This window comes from Thermobia domestica, chromosome 3 (assembly GCF_964235325.1).
Source record: "Thermobia domestica chromosome 3, izTheDome1.hap1.1, whole genome shotgun sequence".
Taxonomy (NCBI): domain Eukaryota; kingdom Metazoa; phylum Arthropoda; class Insecta; order Zygentoma; family Lepismatidae; genus Thermobia; species Thermobia domestica.
This window is the reverse complement of record NC_137456.1, coordinates 45,336,486-45,356,775: the sequence shown is the minus strand read 5'-3', so window position 1 is coordinate 45,356,775 and position 20,290 is coordinate 45,336,486. Positions and strand designations below refer to the sequence as shown.

The window sequence follows — 20,290 nt, the reverse complement described above, 5'->3', positions numbered from 1 at the left end:
TATCTAGGAATAATGCCATGTAGTAACTGAGTTAAACCAGATGCGGAAACATCGTGTGTGCATTAAAAACGAATAATTTTTAAAAAAGCTTCGAAGCCGGGTAGTTCGTAATTTTAAAAGAAAGCTGGCGAACAAAATGAGTTACAGATATCTTTATATAGATATTGTAAGACTCGTTGTCAGTTCAGATAACAATTACGTAAGGAATAGATAACTTTATATTTAGGAACATAGAGGTCGGTTACAATACTGATGGATTATACTCGTATGCGCAATAAGCCACTATATATCAAGGTAACACATGATGATGTTTCTTCTTAAGGTGTTGGCACTGTATATGCTTTGCATCATGCAGGTGTTGAGAACAGTGAAGAACTTTATATATATGTACAGGTATATATAAAATTCTAACAAGATTCCCATGTGATATTTCCAGTTACTGCACTGCGAAATGTCTAAATAAGCTGCTGTTACACGATAATTATTCAGGGTTTTCATTGCCACAATGAACATTTAGATCTTATGTTGATAACTTATGGGACAACTCCATTAATTTGGAAACATTCAACTAGTCTCCTAATAAGGATAATCAGTCTTCAGGCAAATATGCGTAACTACATGGACGTAAAACATAATTTGGTAAAATTTATAATGAGAATGGGTTTCGATAAATACCTGCAAACTAAAGCTCACGTAGGCCTATCAATTAATTTTGTGAACTTGAGATGCAAGTCAAAACAACTCCACTCGTTTTTAGTTTTCTTAAATAGCCTATAGATTGAAAGAATTTATAACTTTAAATGTGTTATTACTAAGAACATATCCGTCTAACCGTTAGAATATAGCGAAACAAAATCAGTGGCGTATAAGGTCATCTGAAGCTGGAGCATCTTTCCTAAGGAAAGCCGGAGCACACTTCAGGGAAAAAAGATCAATGCGCTTGCTACTTCGTAAAACTTCAAGCGCCGAATGTTTGCACTTATTTATTTTCCATCCTATCAGTCTCGTCTTTCAAAATACTATTTATATCAATGATGCGTCAGTTCACACTGATTCAGCGGTTTTTCGTCAGAAATTGGTAAGCATACATATATTCAATGAAGGTAAATTACATACGTTGTGGTTTAAGTAGGCTATTGTGTATTTTATATTGCACAGCTAGTTCCGCATCGTGCGCATACAACAATGTGTGTCATGAATTCGGTACTACGACCAAGATCTAATTTTGACTTTCATTTCGAGGCGCTGTTGCCAAAGTTAACAATCCGATTTTTATTTTAGAAATGTTAGAGAAGTGAACCAATGCCTCTGTGTCATTATACTTGCATATTAGTCTTACAGAAACAATTTGAAATTGGAAATACGTTACAATTACAAAAAAAAGTAGTTCGTCAGGGTACATTAAATTATCGTCGCCATATTGATTCGCAATAGAGACTGGGCACGGAAGAAAAGTAATGCAGGAGGGTAGGAAAATAGGTCACTCTTTGTGATTTGGTGTGATACAAATGGTCAATATGTAATTCATACTTTCGAAATCTCAAAGCCCCACAGTATGTGATTAGTTTTTCGATTTTTATTTTCGACGTCCGAAATAGTTCCGGAATACTTGAGCTACCCATTTCCACTGTAAGCCAATCAAGTTGTTGAATACTTGTCACGTGATACAAGGGAAGCCATATCAGCTATCGGTCGGCTGGCGAGTTGGAGCAGTGGTGCAAACAAAATTTGTGCAAATGTTGTGACTAAACAAAATTAAATTAGTACAGTGTAAGTGATTTAATGAATGAGTGTGGTTATTAAATGCATTAGAGATGAAGCGGGAGATTTTACAACAGTTTTTCAGGTAGTACAATCCTTATTTTTCTTGTCAGATCCGGAGGTGAAATAGGAAGCTCTGTGGGTTGACCAGGCGTGCGTAGTCGAGTAAGTGTGAGCGTGCTTATTAGTTGATAAATAAAAGACAGCTGTCCCCGTTATAAACGATATAACAATCGAACAAGATAAACAAAATACATATAGAGAGTAGTATTAAAAAGCTGTGTGCATAGTTACAAAACCTTTTAAATAATGTGGATATTAGCAATGAAAAGAACAGAATATTTTAATTTCGAATGAATTATAATTCGATTATAATGTGTATGCAGATATAATAGTAGCGACAAATTATAATAAAAGCGAATTGTATTCGTTATAAATTCAGGCATTTTAAATACAGAAATGCTATTTAGAAATAGTGAAACTCAAACATTTATTTGCATTATTGGGTGCTGCATTGTGAAGCGGTTCAAATAGGAAAATATAGTAAAAATGAAAAAAAAAAAAAGCATTTTATAAATTAAACGAAGAGAAGGCATAGTATCGTATATTTTGAAAGAGATATTACATATGGGCATCTTTATCGTGTGACAATACCCGGCTACGTGATCAATCTAGGATTGGCCTTGCACTAAGTAAGAGTTGAACAGTTTGTTAGGTAAGAACCGCGTAACAGCATTTACAAATATCATTGTATGAAGCAATATAGGCTTACTTGGCAAGGTTCTAGATTACTGGCCCCCCTTTCCATTGAGCAGTAATAAAGATAGAAAACAACGTGCCCTGCGGGGCTCTAACCCGCCTTCACTCACTGACGCTCGCTCGGCAATACTGTGTAAATTAAATGTATAAACTTCAGCACAGAAAGAAACCAACCCAGCTACTAACCTACATGGGGGACCAGTAATCTAGAACCTTCCCGGCTTACTTTTATGATACTGTTAAAAGCATATTAGCTACTAACGTAAAATCTTTGTAGAGGATTAGGATTTACCTGGCAAAGAAAGAATATGGGTAGGCCTAATTAGGCAAAATGTTCAACAAACATCCCTGGTCTTAATGTTTGTTTACATTTTATATATATATATATATATATATATATATATATATATATATAATATCTCAAAGGGTATAGCGTAGATCAAACTTCTAATTTCAGGGGTTGGCTCGAGAAAGAGAAATTAATCTCTGAGCATATCGCCGGTCGTGCTCAACATGAATTACCACTATTTTTGCAGCTCTTCTGTTATTCCCCGGGGAAAATTGAAATTGTCATTCGTTGTAATATAGCTTATATTCGTAACTATAGATGCATGAGTTCGTTTGAAATTGATCAGGAAGAATACGCCATCTATATTGACGCATGCGGAGCACGATTGCTCAGTGGTAGAGCGCTTATCTTTGGTGTATGGCAGGGCGCAAAATTTGTCAGACGTAGTCGCCAATCCAAAAATGTTAGTCGCCAGTACCTTTCACCTCACCAGTATCCTTAAATTATAAGATCACCCACAAAAACGGCCTTTGGTTTGACAAAGAGGTTGCATCAGAGCATAAAATTTGAAAACTAGACAATTAGATTCAGGATAATCAATTTTGAATTGGACAATTCATATACATGGTAAAAAATAACTTACCTTAAGACTTCACTTTTGTGTAACGCGCTCTCTTTGCACTGAAGTACTAGTTGTCGGTTGCAACTGGTATCAATTTTCGGATCAAAGTCCTAGGGCCTTTGATAGAAGTTGTCAGCAAATCATCCAGTAGTTGTCAGCAAATCATCCAGTGTGTCATTCAGTGAATTCCTGTAGGCAGTTTTAAATCTGTTGACTGTTGAAGCCTCTCTCACATGAACAGTGCTCACACGTAAAACTGCACAAAATGTGACAATTGGAAGCAAATTTGAGAATCTCGTAATAAAGTTTTCAATTTATGGTGGGAAAGGAGGGACGAATTGCGACGTTATTAAGACTTCACTTTCCATGTTCGTTGTTGAATACTTCACATGCCGTGTTTTCTCTCACTCAGTGACATTTTTGTGCGAAACAGAAAGTGGCGGCCCTGTGAATTTCGGCAGAGAGCATTCGTACTGAACACTGGTCGCAGCTCTAAATTTCTAGTCGCCAATGGCGACCTAGCGATCGGAAAGCTTTCGCCCTGGTGTATGGAGCCCCTGCTTCGATCTCCGGCCAAGTAAGTTTGTGGTTAACATCGTGGGGTTTCTCGGGATATTCCCGTTTCTTTCCCCTTTCTCATTCCACCAAATTCTTCCATCATTCTCTTGCGTTAAGCATAGTCTCCTTTAGCCTAACAGGCGTAATCGTTGGATGTTAAACTGAAAGATGTCATTTCATTTTTCGTTTCTACTTTGACACTATAGCATCAAGTGAAGTATATCTAAAATAAATGAAAAACACCACTTGAAAGTTATCCATTATCTTTAACACTGAAATGTCTGCGTCGTAATCACAGATTTATCAAAATTGTTAGAAGGAACATCTCTATTCAAAAATTCGTAAATCCTAGTACTGTTCTAGTGGCCGGTGCGCACGCCTTTGGTACACGGGAGGTTCTGGGTTCAATTCCCGAACGCGGTATAGTGGTTCATAGCCGATTTAAATTAGGTTTTTTTTTTTTTTTTTTTTTTTTTCTAGCCTCCCTCCTGGCAAAAGACTATATACAAATTTGTCAACCAGCCAAGTTCTAATGGAGATCATTTGAATATGACAACAGTTTACCTCTACCTAAGAGGTCAGTTCGTTACAGGTAGTTATTGAGCTGAACGAAATATGGATGAGTGAAAATTCACATGCGCAGTTTTCGAGAAAATGTAAAAAAAAATCATAATTTTTATAGCGTTGAAAGTCTTATCGTTCGTTGCCAATAATAATAAGTTCGTTCTGCTGGAACAAATTGCTTATTTATTCGGGTTAAGTTCCAAAGTTGGTCGTCCGTTTTTAGTAAAATTTTTAAAATTTACTGGAATGAAATTAATAATTTCATAATATATAAGGAGAGCGAAAGTTGTATTTATTTTATATATATATATATATATATATATATATATATATATATATATATATATATATATATATATATATATATATATATATAAGAGATTCTAAACATGGAAGTACTTGGCAAGCGGAGATAACTACTTGGCGCAAGGTTACCGCATGGTAGGATTGTGGGAAAGTAACAATTATTTGTATTGTAAACATGGCTGTAAGTATATACACGTTGCTCTGGATATGAGGTAACTGTAATACAGTTTGTGAAACAATGCAGTGATAATAAGAAAAATCTATTATTAACAGTATATGAGTCATCGCTTAATATACAGTGAAACCTATCTATATTGGCCACCACCGGTGCCATTGAAAAGTGGCCAATTTACAGAAAATGAGTGTCATTGGTGTATTTTTAAAATAAGATTTCTAGAATTACTCGATTGTAAAATTCTAATAAGCAGTGCCATAACTACTACTTATAAATAAGTATATAGAGTACGGTAATCATAACAACATACAGTACTAGAAAATTTACTACAGTATGGTTTTTCTTCCTGAAAACTAGTGTGATACACTGAATTATTCGGATTGAAAACACAATAAGACAAACAACTATAAAATAGAAACATGTGTTCGCAGTTTATTGAAATTGATAGGTAGCACACTGAGTTATTCAGATCGAAAACAAGGAAAGCAAAATTATAATTTTAACAATTTATGTGCAGTTTATACGACTTCTTTCAGTTGTTACTATTGTTTTTCTGTACAAATATTTTTTGCAGATTCGGAAAATAGCGAATCAGTTATTAATAAAAATTTATTCATGGTGGTTCATTCTAGACGTATTTCTTTTATTTTCGACACACGCACTTTCTAATTTTGTAGTTGACTATCTAAAAAGTTCCTCCTGTCAATCAGCTACAAGTGTTTCCCTGGGAGCAAAAGATGTTTTGAGGGAGTTTGTATCTCGAAGTCTCGGATGCCTTTCGACAAGCCGTCAGGTGCCAATAGTTGACAACTGAGATGGTTAGCTTGAACCTTAAGAATTTTCCGGAATTACTAAACCTCCTCACTAATGAAAGGAACCGGTTTTACCAAAACAAATACGGTAAAGAAATATTTACTCCACAACCATTTCCTGAATTCCTGTACGTGCTTTTACTTATTCATATCTTCCTTCTCCACTTTATCAGGGTAGTGTTCTGGCCCTTGACCTCCCAAGAACAAATCGTGGTATCCAGTATCGTACGCAGGAACTTATTTCGGGGGGGGGGGGTCCAAAATCAATATGAGGATATTTTATATTAAAATTCTTAAACTTGCCCCTAAAATTAGGCTAAATGTACACAAAAGTCGAAATTTCGGGGGGAGGAGTCCGGACCCCCTGCGTACATCCCTGGTGGTATCTATGCCTTTTTGTCTCCAATCACAAATACAGAACATCTGCCTCTTATATGGGAATACGAAAGAGAAGAAAAATAACAAAACAGCATTTTACGTGGCCAACATAACGCAGGTCAATTTATCATTATTTTCATGGGTAATCATTGCTTCAATGCGGCCAATTCCAAGATAGATAGGGCCCAACCTACAGAGTAATAACTAACGAATGTCTTGCGGGAAAATGAAGATTCAAGACGAACCAGGCCAAGATGAGCAGGTTGCCAACTCAGAGAGGTGGCCAAGTTGACAGGTTTTACTGTATCTAAGAATAAATTGCAGAACGTAAGACAAGCAAATAACTGCAAGGAAACTAGGAGAAAGTTGTACTTTTCAATGTAACGATAAGTAACATAACCAACCTAGCTACTAACCCGCCTTCACTTGCTATCGCTTGCTTAGCAAGTAAATTAAAGCAAAAAATAATGATTTTTAATTTCCGTAACTTTTATTACCCTTTTGGTCGAAAACTAGGCGGACGATCAACTTAGGAATAAATGCAATTTATTCGTGTACTCTTATACTACAGAAGCTGATTGTATCTATTTTCGTCTTTTAACGGTGTCGCTTGTACTACTGTTAAAAATTAACATAGTATTTTATGCAAATTTATTTTACAAATAACAATAACGAACACAGTACATTAAATAGAATGTATGAAACATAAAAAAATAAAATAAAATAAAATAAGTTGACTAGTTGATCTGAATTTTGGCCTTTTTAGAAATTTGATAAGCTACCTTCCAGCTATATACACTTTAACACATCTTAAGGGCAAAAGAGAGAGGAATGTTCCTCGTCTTCCGGAAAACAGTATGTATCCACGCTTTTTTTTTTTTAAATATATCCAACGTTAATTTGTCATTTTATTACGATCCGTTCACAAGTTAAGTACTTTCTATGAGTTTACTTCACTCATAACTTGCAATTACTCGCGAGGGGAGACACTTTCGAAGTTGAAGTACTGTTGTAGTACTTAAGTTTTTTAAAATAAGGAAAGAGTAATTATGGTAAAATCACAATTAGATTTTCTGAAGGGTGGTATAGTTAAATCACTAAAATTTCAACAGAAGTCTTTTTCAACGTACAGCACTTAATTATTGTTGCCATAGTGTTTATTTTTTCGTAAATGTTCGTTTCTAAGTTCCTTTTTTCAGTTTTTTGTATGGGGGAGGCGGGGAGGACTGTTAGATATGTAAAGATGTAATTTATGTAAAATTATTACGATAGAAGCGTATATTTTGGGTTTAGACATGAAAAAGTTATCAGCCATACATGATGACTACCATTGCATTCGGCTGAACTAATTCCATTGCAGCCACTTCCGCTCATGTCCGGATAACAATGTTCTGATCACGGATACATACGAGTACAAATTTAGGGTCTGCACTCCTACCAAATTGTGCTATAAATATAATTCATTTTATGTACCCGAATTCCCTTCAAGATGCATGTATAATATTATATAATATCATGTAGCTATATCGGATAAGTAGAGACCGGATGTTTAGACATTAAAAACCTGAAAAATAGGCAAGCAAATAGGCACTTAAAATTTAAAAAAATAGACAGTAAAACATGCACTAAAATGTAGCTTGAAATAATGAAGATAAAATACTCAAAAGAATATAAAAAGTAGATTCAAATCATAGATAATGTTCAAAGAATATAGAAATATATCTGCCTGTCTGTTAATATCTTCTTTACTGTATACATATATATACACGAAGCCTGATATGCATTATATACAGAGCAGGATTCAGGATTTTCTGACTGGGGTTGCACCAACTACTACCCCTATATATGAATTAAATTTGAAATCTTTAATACCTTTAGGCATCTGTAGTATGAATGAGGAATATTACCTTGCTTGGTGAATCCTTTTCCTTCAACCTTCTGAAAAATTAACGTAAATTATTGCTTTTGCAAAATTCTGCTTTCTTTGAAGCACCAAACGAAAACATGACGGCAGAAAGTCACGGAAAGTGTTGTTATTCACTGATAGCTTCTCATTTTAGATAGTGTATATTTACAACGAATGGGAGTGCATGTGCTCTAGCGCACCCCCTTAAATCCGGCCCTATAATGTACCACGTGGTTGTGTTTACAAACACTTAATGTATTTATATGTTCAGGGCCGGATTTAGGGGAGTGCACCGGAGCATGTGCACCCTCCCCTCCGTTGTGAATATACACTAAAGTGAAAAGCTGTCAGTGAAAATAGCAATACCTTCCGAAAATTTCATGTCATGTTTCCATTTCGGATTTTTGCAAAAGCAATAATTTGTCAATTCCTAATACACACCACAGATGCCTAAAGGCATTTAAAAAATTTTAATTTTATTCAAATGTACTGGTAGTTAATGGTGCACCCCCTGAGAAAATCCTTGATCCGGCCCTGTGTAAGTTTTGTAATTACTATTATTATTATTATTATTATTATTATTATTATTATTATTATTATTATTATTATTAATAATAATAATAATAATAATAATAATAATAATAATAATAATAAGTATTCTGCTTTGTGTCAGGTCCTGGGACTAATGAGGTTTATTTCATCTTTTTTCGTATTTCTTTTCTTCTTAATTTTCAGTTTGGTATGTTAGGCTATATTTATTATATAAATTATATATTTTCCCAATGAAGCCTTATTTTGAAGAAAATGCATGGAATAGGCAATATTAAGCACTAAAGCAATTATCTAGGCAGTAAGGGGCAAAATAAAATTGGCTTAAATCGAAATTATAACCCCCCATATAAACTTTAAAACGTTATTTTTGATCATATCTTTAATATTAAAGAATAGGTATTTTGCATAACATCCGGTCTCTACTGATAACGTTTCATACCCAAGTATGTCTGCAACACGGACATATCCGGATATGACCAATGAATTCAATTCCTCGAGGCAAATGCAACGGTATATATGAGGCGCTACTAACAAGTTCGTAGCCCAACCCAAAAAGAGTGCACGTAGAATGATGAAATTTGTTATTCTACATGTTCCCCCCGAAATTCAATACACTTTCTTGAAGGTGCTTCATTTTTTGGAGATAGTTATTTAAAAAAAAGTGAAGTCTTCCATAGCAGTAATCACCTCCTTATCAGATCCAAAATGAAATCCTTTGTAATGTTGAGTTTGGAGAATAAATAAGTCTGAAGGAGCTAAATCTGGGGAATAAGGGGGATGAGCTAAACAGTGAAACTCTAGATCATTCAGTTGTTTGCAGTGCTCGATAGGCAGGGGTATTGTCCTGAAGGAACATATTTCCTTGTTTCAACTTTCTGCGGCATTGCACTTTCAATTCGTCTTCCAGATTTGTGAGTAATGCAGAGTAATACTCGACATATACTTTCTGACCCTTGGACGATAGTCTTTATTTCAGAAGAATGCTGCAAACATTTTCCCAGCCTACTTCTGTCTCTTGAACTTCTTGGGGCAAGGAGAACCTGAATGCTGTCACTTCATTAACGTTGTTCCGTTTCGGGATCATAGTGGTACAACCATGTTTCGTCCATGGTTACTATTCGTGACAGAAATTGGTCAGCATTGTGATCAAAATGGGTGATACTTTCCTTTGATACCCATATTTCTTTACGCTTTTGATCTGCTGACAAATTTTTAGGAACCCGTTTTTACGATAGCTTGCGCATGTCCAAATGATTATAAATTATGCTACTGACGCGTTCCCGAGAAATGTCCATAATCTCTGTTACACGTTTTGTTGATATTCTACGATTTTTCAAGATGTCATAAATTTCATCCACGATTTCGGGGACAACCACTGCTTTTGGGTCTTCCTACATTTAAACATCATCTATTGAGAAATCGCCACGTTTAAACTGTGCCACCCACTTCATCACCACTGTATATGACAGAGAAGAGTCCCATCCTCATAAATTTGTTTCGGTGACTTCCCGTGGTGGAACAGATTTGAAGACAGCAGCTCTGATCACGAGGTTTGTGAAATTCGCTGGTTAGGCACCCATGATCACTTCAAGGGCCTAAAAGACACAATAATTTCCTTATTAATATGAACATTTGTATATAGAGAGATGTTCTTTAAAATGACCATTTTCTTCACTTTGCCTGCACTCCTGGGTTGGGCTACGATTTTTTTTTTTTTTTTTTTTTCAGTAGCCCCTCGTATATCTTGTATGTCTGATAACGTTTTTACAGCTAAACCCAAGTGAGTCTCTAATCTAGACATGTTCGGAAGTAAGTTTTCGTGCCTAAGAACAAAATCTGCACTCCTATCAAAATGAGTTAATGGAACCAGTTAGTGAAATAGTAGAGCTTCTTCGTGGCTAAGTGGTCAGCGTATGTGCCTTGGCGTGGAAAACCCGGGTTTGATTCCCGGCGGGCTCATGTGCTTCGAATTCCATGTTAAACTGTAGGTCCATATCTCACATAACATCGTTGCCGAAACGGACGTTAATTAAAAATCAAATTAATGGGATCGTACTTCCAAATCACTTCTTTTACAAAATCGGAGCATTTTTTTTTTCTTTCTTTTCTTATAGTTCTAATGCTTCTATTATCTCCAGTTCCCTTTCCGGTACTATTTTTCCTTCCTCAGAGTCATCCCGGAGGATTGTTAATACTAAGTCCTTTATTACCATTTCCTACTCTTCAACATCTAAACTGCGCGCTTTTCTTACTTTCTCGCAAGTTCTCAGTATGTTCTTCCAGCTTCTTAAATTTTCTTTCCACTCTTATCATTGTATACGTTGTGCTCCAGTTCCTATGGATTTCCATTGTTTTTGCTCCGTAATTTGCCCTGCAGTTCATCATCTTGTTTTATTTATTATTTTACTTACTTTTCATTTGTAGTAGACCTCTTTTATCGTTTGCTTGCTCTGTACGCTATTTAACCTCGTGTACATATTTTGCTGCTGTTGCTACTATAGTTTCCCAACCTTTCTTCCCATCAAATTCTTGAACATGTCTTGTCATATGATTTCTTAATCCATTTTCTCTTCGCAGAACCTTACTACTTCATCAGACGATCAAAATGTTGTTCGTTTATTTTATTGTATTATTTCAATAAGTAATCTGAATTATTATTCGAATCTTTTCTCACTTCGTTTTCAGCTGTCGTGTACTCACCTTCTTTCTGTTTATCCACCTCTGTAGGTCACTATAATCTGAAATGGAAGTCTGCTACTCCGAGAATTTTTGAGTAACTTGATCCATTCATCTTCGATGATCTGTTAAGAGATTTCCGTGCACACTTCTTCAGAGTATAATTGCGTGCGTGAATTTTTCTAAGTTCTTTAAAATTGTTAGTTTTGCAACAACGTATTCAAAGTATTAGGAGAGGAAATGGTAAGAAAAATAACGAAACTTTTGAACATAGTTCGCTGTTTGAAATACTCAGCTTTTCTTTTAACGAATTGATACTTTTAGAATACAATAGTACCTTTGCAAATGCAGAAAACTTGGTTGTAGGTAAAACACACGCATGTTGGCCACAAAAATCATTAGAAAAAGTTAAGATTGACCTAAACCCCCTTTAATAATAATAATAATAATAATAATAATAATAATAATAATAATAATAATAATAATAATAATAATAAAATCTTGTGTGGACGTCCGAAGGAAGCACTTCCAACCCGTTTTTCTTGCATTGTAGGCCAAAGATTAAAAAAAAAAAAAAAAAAAAAAAAAAGGTTTATTACCTTAGCTTAAAAATGTCAGAACACTGAATTTAATGTTTCTAAGGGATTCTGAGATAAATATTTTACTATAATTACAAACCTACCCTCTTCCTTCCCTTTTACAGGGTGTCTACTGATACTGGAAATACTTGAATTATACTGGAATTTAATTTTGATACTTGAAATATACTGGAATTTTAATCCACATACTGGAAAAATTATGAAATATACAAATATTTTCATTCTTTATATAAGCAAACCTGGATTTTTGAACTCCAAAATTCAAGGGTAATAACAATCTTGCATTATAACTAGAATAGAATAATAAACAATTATTTATCAAGTTATAATATAACTTAATAATACATTTAGATAATACAAATAACACTCTTGACTCACTGTATCAGGCCTCCGAGCAGAGTGTCTGATTGAACAATGAATTCAGATTAGAATTGGCTTCAGAGGTTAGAAATAGTAAGTATAAAGGGTATTGCTCTTTGTGTATGACCAGTTTTGATATTAGCAACCTGATAGCATCTTGAGTTCGATCTCAAACCAAAGGCAAAAAGCATATGGAAAGAGTAAACTCTTCAAGTTCTAGCAAAAAACTGTTTCACATGATACCTCTGCCAAGGAAGCAACTACAGACTCTGTTCCTCTGAATGCTGCTTCATCAAGTCTAAACTCTGTTCCAGTGAAAGCTGAACTTTGTGAAGTTATAACTTCAGTTGTTAATAACGAACATACTTGGGTTAATGATAACAGGGTCACAACATTCAATACTTATTATGCCTAGAAGAGCCCTTAACAATTTTATCATCAAGGATGAAGTTATTACTGCAGAAATATTGTGGGCTATCAATCTATTTATGACCCGATCTTCTGCTAGAAGTTTTGGCATTTGTGCATCTTTTTAAAATTGTTTCCCGGCAGCGAAACAGCGAAGAAGTTCAAGATGCACAAGGATAAACTTGGATGTTCAGGTTACATATGGACTGGTTCCACACTTCCAAAAAGAATTGACAAATGTGGTTAAAGAGTGTCCTTCCGTATTTCTTCTGATGAAAGTTACAGTTCTGTCGCTTAGAAGAGTCAAAGGGATATAGTTAGATTTTGGGACGGAAACTTAGTTCAAACCACATTTTTAGGTCATGCTACTGCTGAGGACCTAATGACATTTTTGTAAAACTTGATAGACACTGATTTGGGTGCGAAAAAGATGCTGCAAGTATCAATGGACGGGCCGAATGTAAACCTGAAATTTTACCTCGAACGACCTAAAGAAGTACTTAGATAATTCACCTTCAGATCCGAAGCTGTTATACGTGCTCCTTGCATACTATTCATGCTGCATATAATACTACACATAACTCCGAATGGAGCATTCACAGATTTTTGCGCACACTGTATTACTTCTTCAAGGACTACCCAAGTAGGTGTGCAGATTACAAACGCATAACAGGGTCACATCTCTTTCCTCTGCTAAGTTTTACTCTGTCAGGTGGATCGAAAACTCCAAAGTTATTGAAAGAGCTGCGGAAACGTTGCCACATACTAAGAATAATGTTTATGCTTTTGAGAAAAAAACCTCTGCATCAGAAAACTTCATAATTATAAAGTTTTGTAAGAAATGACCTGCTTCCAGCACAGTTGGCATTCATGCGTTCTCTTTCTCTTGAACTAGAACAGTATATCTCCAAATATCAGAGTAATGATCGTCTTTTGCCTTTTATGTTCACTGATCTGAGTACTGTGCTTCGATACCTGTTGGAAAGAATTGTCAAGAATCAGGTTTTGGAGTCGGCAAATACTAGTAAGAAACCTCTCTCAATTGATTTGAAGAAGACAGAAAACCTGAAGACTTTCCGTGATGTTGACATTGGATTTGCAGCCTCAACAGCTTTAAAAGGTAAGGCAATAAAAGTTGGGAAAGTTCTTCAGTTCTATGAAGACTGCAGAAAATTGCTTGTTGAATGCATGAAGATTTTTATCAAAACCCCTTTTGCTTTCAATTTGTTAGAGGTGCCAGCTGCTTCAATCCTGCAATTATGACCAATTCGTCTATTAAGACCTACAGAGTAACTGCTGCATTAAAAGTTCTTGTTGGGAGAAATCACTTAGCTAGTATATAAGCTGACATTGCAAAACAAGACTACTTAGATTTTGCATCAAAGGAAGAAATAGTGAAGTATCTCAACTTTAATCCCAAAACTGATCGATTGGACCATTTTCTAAGTATCGCCTATTTTCAACACAATGTTTCCAAATAACTGATCCCTTCACACAAAAAATAGTGGTTTTGTTTCACGGCAACGGTGCTATTGAAAGGGGTTTTTCCACAAACAAAGAATGCCTAGTAGAGAATCTTCATGAAAATAGCTTGATTGCACAGCATGTGGTGTATAATGCAGTATCTGCAGCTGGTGGGGTATTAGCTATTATTGTTTCGAAGATGACGATCCATGCGTCCAAAAATGCATCAACATTGAGAAATGAAGATTTAGAAAAGTATAAAACGAGAGTAGATAAGAACGCAAGCAAAAGAAAGTTAGCAGATAATGAAATTAAACAATTAGAATTGAAGAAACAATGTATTACGCAAAGTGCTAAGGAAAAAGCAGAAGAACTGAGAAGGAGGTAAAAAGACTGAAAAAGATACTGTCTTAAATGCTTGTACCTTTTGAGTGTAAGGTATATAGGCTAATGCATTAAAGTTTTTTCTGTGTTGCATATAAAAGTGGTTGATTCTATATTATTATGACTTATTATTTAGAACAAATTTTTACTTAAAATAAGCCTGGAACAGAACCTACTGAAGAACTGTTTACTTACACAATGTGTGTTATGTGATACTCTTTCTTTGGCTGCGTTTATTGGATGTAAGTGTTAACGGAGTGATTCACGTAGCCGGAAGTGCATTGTCACTTAGAAGCAGTGATATTAGATAACAAGGTTGGCAAAAACCATGGTTTTTATTGAAAAAACAAAACAAAACAAAACAAAAAAAAAAAAAAAAGATTTTTTTGGTTTAAACCAGGTTTTTGGTTTAAATAATTTGCTCTATGTATTTATATCACATATGGACAGAAATAAGCTTATTTCACCTTGGTGTTAGTATGCAACAACCGGGTTATGCTGGAAGGGGTCACATAAGCTTAAAACGGAATCCAAACCGCTTCTCGGCTTACATCCAAGAGAAATTGTCCTCCATTTGAACTCGAAACCGGGACTGATTGGCCACAAATGCGATACGTCTGCCGACTCACTCACGAAGGATTCCTAATAATACGTTAGACTAATCTTTACATATTTGTTAATATAATCGTCAACAGTCATTCCAGGACAAAAAAAGATAAACAATTGCACAAGCGGAACCATTACACAGAATTACATATGGACAATTTCAAAGTACTACAGAGTACAGAAGAACTAAGTTAGTCCAAGTCAGTTCACTACGACTTTTATTAGTCCAAGTTAAAGAAATATAACTACTTACTTTGCATATCAGTAAGAAAAATGAATCAAGATACGAATTATTTAAGTCCACTTTGGCTCTGACCCATTTATACATAAATAGTTACCAAAGAAAAATAAGAATACATCAAAATTTACATTTTGGAATAAATTCAAAAAGAAGCTTAGTCTAAAACTGTTTTCATTTAACCAGACTTCACAAATAATTAACAGCATTTTATAAGGAGTACATGGTTCTGTATAACAGCTTTTTCAAATAAATGATCTAACATGCCAATAGAAATGCAGAAGTTAAATTTTTTAACGGTACATGTTACTTTAATATGTTCATTCCTATTTTATTCGAATTATTTTCTAAACAATTCTTTACTAATTTATTAATCAGTTTAATATCCTTTGTTGTATTTGATATTAAGTATTTGATATTAAGTGTAAAAATTGTCAGATAAAAAAAAGTTACCAAAGATTCTTATGATTTCAATAATTGCCTCTCGTGGGGTTTGTATGACCCCCCTCCCAAAAAAGTACGGCATTTCGATGTATTTTATCAATAGTAAACATTATTAAAACGAAACAATGTTTAGAATTTTCCTTTGGGTGCATAACAATAATAACAAACTATAAAAAAATCACAAAAGAAACACCCATAAAGTTACATAAAAAAAAAGGTTGCTTTTGTAATATAATCTCTTTGAGTAATGAATGTGGAATTTAGGTCTGAATATAGTACGAGTAATACATGGGAGTGAAACGTGATAACCCACAAATGTGTGTTCATCAAGATTTTACGAACTTTTACGAACACTTTTCGTTTTTTGGTTTAAACCAGTTTTTTTTTTTTTTTTTTTTTTTTTTTTTTTTTTTAAACCAGCAGGTTTAAACCAAGGTTTAAATCACCTTGGTTTAAACCAGCCAACCCTGTTAGATAACTGTTCAAGTATATTTTGTGTGTATTATATCACTGTGAATTAACAATAAACAGTTACGGTTTTAATCATTTATGTGAAACTGATAATTTGTCAACAATAGTTTTTCGTAATTGTTTTAAGTCTTAAAAACAATTTTGTATTCATTGAGATTGTAAACTTTTCCGAAGCTAGGGTTGTATACATTTTGTAATTAGACATTTAAAGCAATGGGTGGAGTGGATGGCTGTGAGGGGAGACGGGAGGCCCTTTAAATAGCGTTAAAAAATCATTGTATTTCAAAAAAATCAAGGTTAACTAAATTTATTAAAAATAAAATATCCTTTTGATGGTAAAACAATTACAAACCTGAAATCAAGAGTGTGATTATTCCTAAAGAACTAAAAAAATTCATTGTATTAGGTATTGGAATTTTGCTGGTAGTTATACTGAATATACTGGAAATTACTGGAATCTTGAAAATGAAACTCAGTAGACACCCTGTTTTAGGACAAATATCAAAAAGCGCTGAAATATGTTTTATCATTGTAAATAATAAATACCCAAATGCCAAATTTCATGTCTCTGTCTCTAACCTTCAGAAGTTAGAAGATATGGATATTTTTAATAGGGCCTATGATAATTGCTACCCCGATTTCCTCCTTTCCCCGTTTAATTTCCAAAAATCCTTCCATAGTGGTATCTTACGTTATAAATCCTATATTCTGTCTTAAATTTCAAGTATCTAGCTTAAGCGGTTTGACCTGAATGTTGATCAATGACTTACTCACTTAGGACTTTTATGGCGTATAAAACTGAATACTTTAACCTTTTATAGTGTGTTGGTTTATTGCTACTTTGAACATACAATTTTTTTTTTTTTTTTTGCCCGTGGTGTCCTCTGGGTATTATTGAAGAACTTCGTAGAATTTATTTAACGTTTGATATTGTTCATTTTTATTTTTTAATTTTTATAAATATAGTATCATGTACCATATATTTAAAATTGACTAGGCACGAGAATTCATATATTTTTGGTTATTTTTTTTAGGTTACTTCATTTATCATCATTCCGAAGATCCACGCCATGAGGCCAGACTTCTTTACAAACCATGAAATTAGTTAACTTAGTTGATGGATTGGGACCGTGCAGAAGCTCATTGTTGAATAAAGGATCCTGTAAAAATAGTGTAGCGTTCCTGGACTCGAAACAGATAAGCGACGATGCAACAGATATCACCAGCGAAACAATTTCTTCTTGTCAGGGCGTAAAGGCAAATAGTGATAGTTGTTTCAACAGCGGAAACTCAATAAGCATAATGAAGGACATGTCGGAAGAGAATGGTGTATTGGTAGTTAAAATCAAAGTTAATGGTGAATCGAAAACCAATGATGTAAGCGAGATGCCTGTGAAAGAAGTAAGCAATTATAAACCACAAAATGGTGAAACAATTTCAAATGACTTGGAGAAAGTTTTAGAATGTGTTGAAAGTCAAGGTAGCAAAGAGATTTCAACGCTAAATTCAACAGTAACTAAAAATTCTCAACAGTTGGACGATTCAAAAAGTGATAATGCAAGTGGACAGAAAGTCAGTGAGAGTGCGAATTGCGCGTCGTCGGATGATGAAAGTATGAAGTTAACTTATTCCGATGATGATACTGACAAATCTCCCAACAATACTGAGGACGCCACCTACACTGACTTCACAGAAGAAAGTGATATTGGGTTAAGCCATGGTGAAGTAGACAACCTTCAAGCCATGTTGAAGGAGCTAGAGGAGAGGGAACTTAAGGGAGGCTCAGAGGCAGAGGCTGCGAATACTTCCAGCGAAAACAATAAAGGTACGGTAACTTTATAGGTTGTAGAAGTTAGAACATACACACTGTTCATTTCCATTAATATAACTCAGATATATTAATTCATTATTGATTAATGTAATGTGTGTGAATTCATTATTGATTTTTGATTTCTTTGATAAATGTAAAATTGTTTGACAGTTTACAAAAGTAAAAAAGTAATTTGCGCTGGATCGCAAGGAATTATCGAAACATGCCGAAACGGGTAACCAAGAAAAGCTTGAACCCAAATGCAAGTATTGTATTGTCTTAGTCAATTTCTTTTGTTTTTAGGAGGCGCGATGGCTCAGTGGTAGAGCGTTCACCTCTAATGCTTGGGGTCCCTGGTTCGATCCCAGCTCGCGCCGTGTGGACTTTGTGGTTGACAAACACCGTGCTCGTGGGTCCTCCCATTTTCTTCATTCCACCATTTCACTCTCATCATCACAGTCTCCTTTGGCCTAACCGGTGTAATCGTGGGACGTAAAACTTAGATTTCATTTCATTTTTATTTTGTTTTCGCTGAGCATTTTCCGAAGATTACCTACTATTCAGAAAAAAAGCTTTTTTTTTTTTTTTCAATTCGTAGGAGTTTATCTTGAAAGATCAGTTCCCGTATGCACGTAGATATAAATGCTTTTTATTTGAGAGAGAGAGAGGAAATTTATTTATTTATTTGATGTAAGGGAAGCCAAGTAGTCGTTCTCGATAATGAAGGCAACACTGAAGTACTTGTAAGAAAGTTATTTGAGATTTAGAGATCATGCTACCAGGTTCGATCCCCGGCCATGTGAATTTGATGGACAACGTGGTATCTGTGAGCATTCGGAGTTCTCCCACATTCTCTTTTCACCAATTCCTCCATTATTCTCTTACCTTAGTCATCCGTCTCCCTTAGCCTAACGGGCGTAATTGTGGGACATTAAACTGAAAGATTTCATTTTCATTGCTTTATTTTATTGCTATATACAGGAAGGAAGGAAGGTCAGTCTGAACACTTCGTAACCTTACGGTCTTCCTTGTTCTAAACATTCATGTGACATAGCTTTTTATCAAAGATCAACAGTAATTTTATGCCAGGATCACTATTTTGCCATAATGGGACATTTAAGGTGGGTACTTCGTGATTTACGTGAAATTATGTGCTGAGTGCATAATTTTAATTTCAAAGACTGGGGAAAAACTCCTAGGGGTGTCAAGAAAGTGGGAGAATAGTATAAAGGCTGGAGTTACTAAAGAGTATTGATTGTAGTACCACAGATATTAACCCTCTAGTGGCTAGCGCGCGCGCGCGCGTTTAGATACACTGGATCCTGGTGGAAGAGCTATGAAATTTGAATACCTTATGATGGTTTGGATTCTACCTGAAACTGTAAGTCCACGTCTCATAGCCTTGATCTTCAAAAGGGACGCGAAAACTTCAACACACACACAGGACATTATCTACTGGGATGCTATTGTTTCTTTAGCTATCAATTACTCTAACGGCCTTGTTATGAAGTACGATATAGAAATTCAATGTATTGTTACCATTCAGAATTTGAAGTGACTCTCGTGGGTTGAAGTGATATTTTTCAGCAATGCGAGGTACTCTGTTACATAATAGTTCGTAAATATTCTGTATTAGGATGCTCATAAACTAAAATTGTAGAATTGTTGGTTTTTATGTTATTGTAAAAAATTGGAAGTTATCTGCACTGGTGGGTTTGAGCTGTCCGTATAAATTGGAAGAAGGAAATTCAATTTGGAATGAGCAAGAGAATTTAACTTACAAAATCATCTGAGTTTGAATTCCATGCTTTACAATGCTCCTATATTTCCTACATTTTAACAAAACGTCCTATATTGTTGTGGCATTGCTACTTTCACTTGTGAAAATAACATAAGGAAATAAGGTGTGGATGGTTGGAGTTCCTTTTGTCTCCACAGAAGAGTGGTTGAATGGAGAGCACATGATAAATCATGTCATGACAATAATCGTTACTACAGAAGGATTAAACAATTTCTGAAAGACAAATTGTTTCAAGCCAAACAGCATTTCATCATTTGTACATAAGTTACTTTTGATAAATTTCTGTGTTTCTTTCAACGCAAAGACCCGCAAATTCATTTACTCTACTCAGAGTTATCAAGAGTTAG

The 20,290-nt window shown here is 34.8% G+C and overlaps 1 protein-coding gene across 6 annotated transcripts in view; it reads left to right on the top strand.

Moving 5' to 3' along the window:
• Positions 1 to 20,290, top strand: part of LOC145680351 (uncharacterized) — a 161,327-nt gene that overhangs the window by 90,335 nt on the left and 50,702 nt on the right. For 2 of the 6 annotated variants that reach the window (XM_081750751.1, XM_081750750.1), the window contains exon 2: positions 17,367 to 18,157. In XM_081750751.1, coding sequence (XP_081606877.1) covers positions 17,428 to 18,157 — 730 coding nt within the window. In that variant the 5' untranslated portion in view covers positions 17,367 to 17,427. Of the gene's footprint in view, positions 1 to 1,466; positions 1,771 to 1,813; positions 1,927 to 17,366; positions 18,158 to 20,290 lie in introns of those variants that run through there. The other 4 variants (XM_081750749.1, XM_081750754.1, XM_081750752.1 and 1 more) reach the window with 4 other exon arrangements.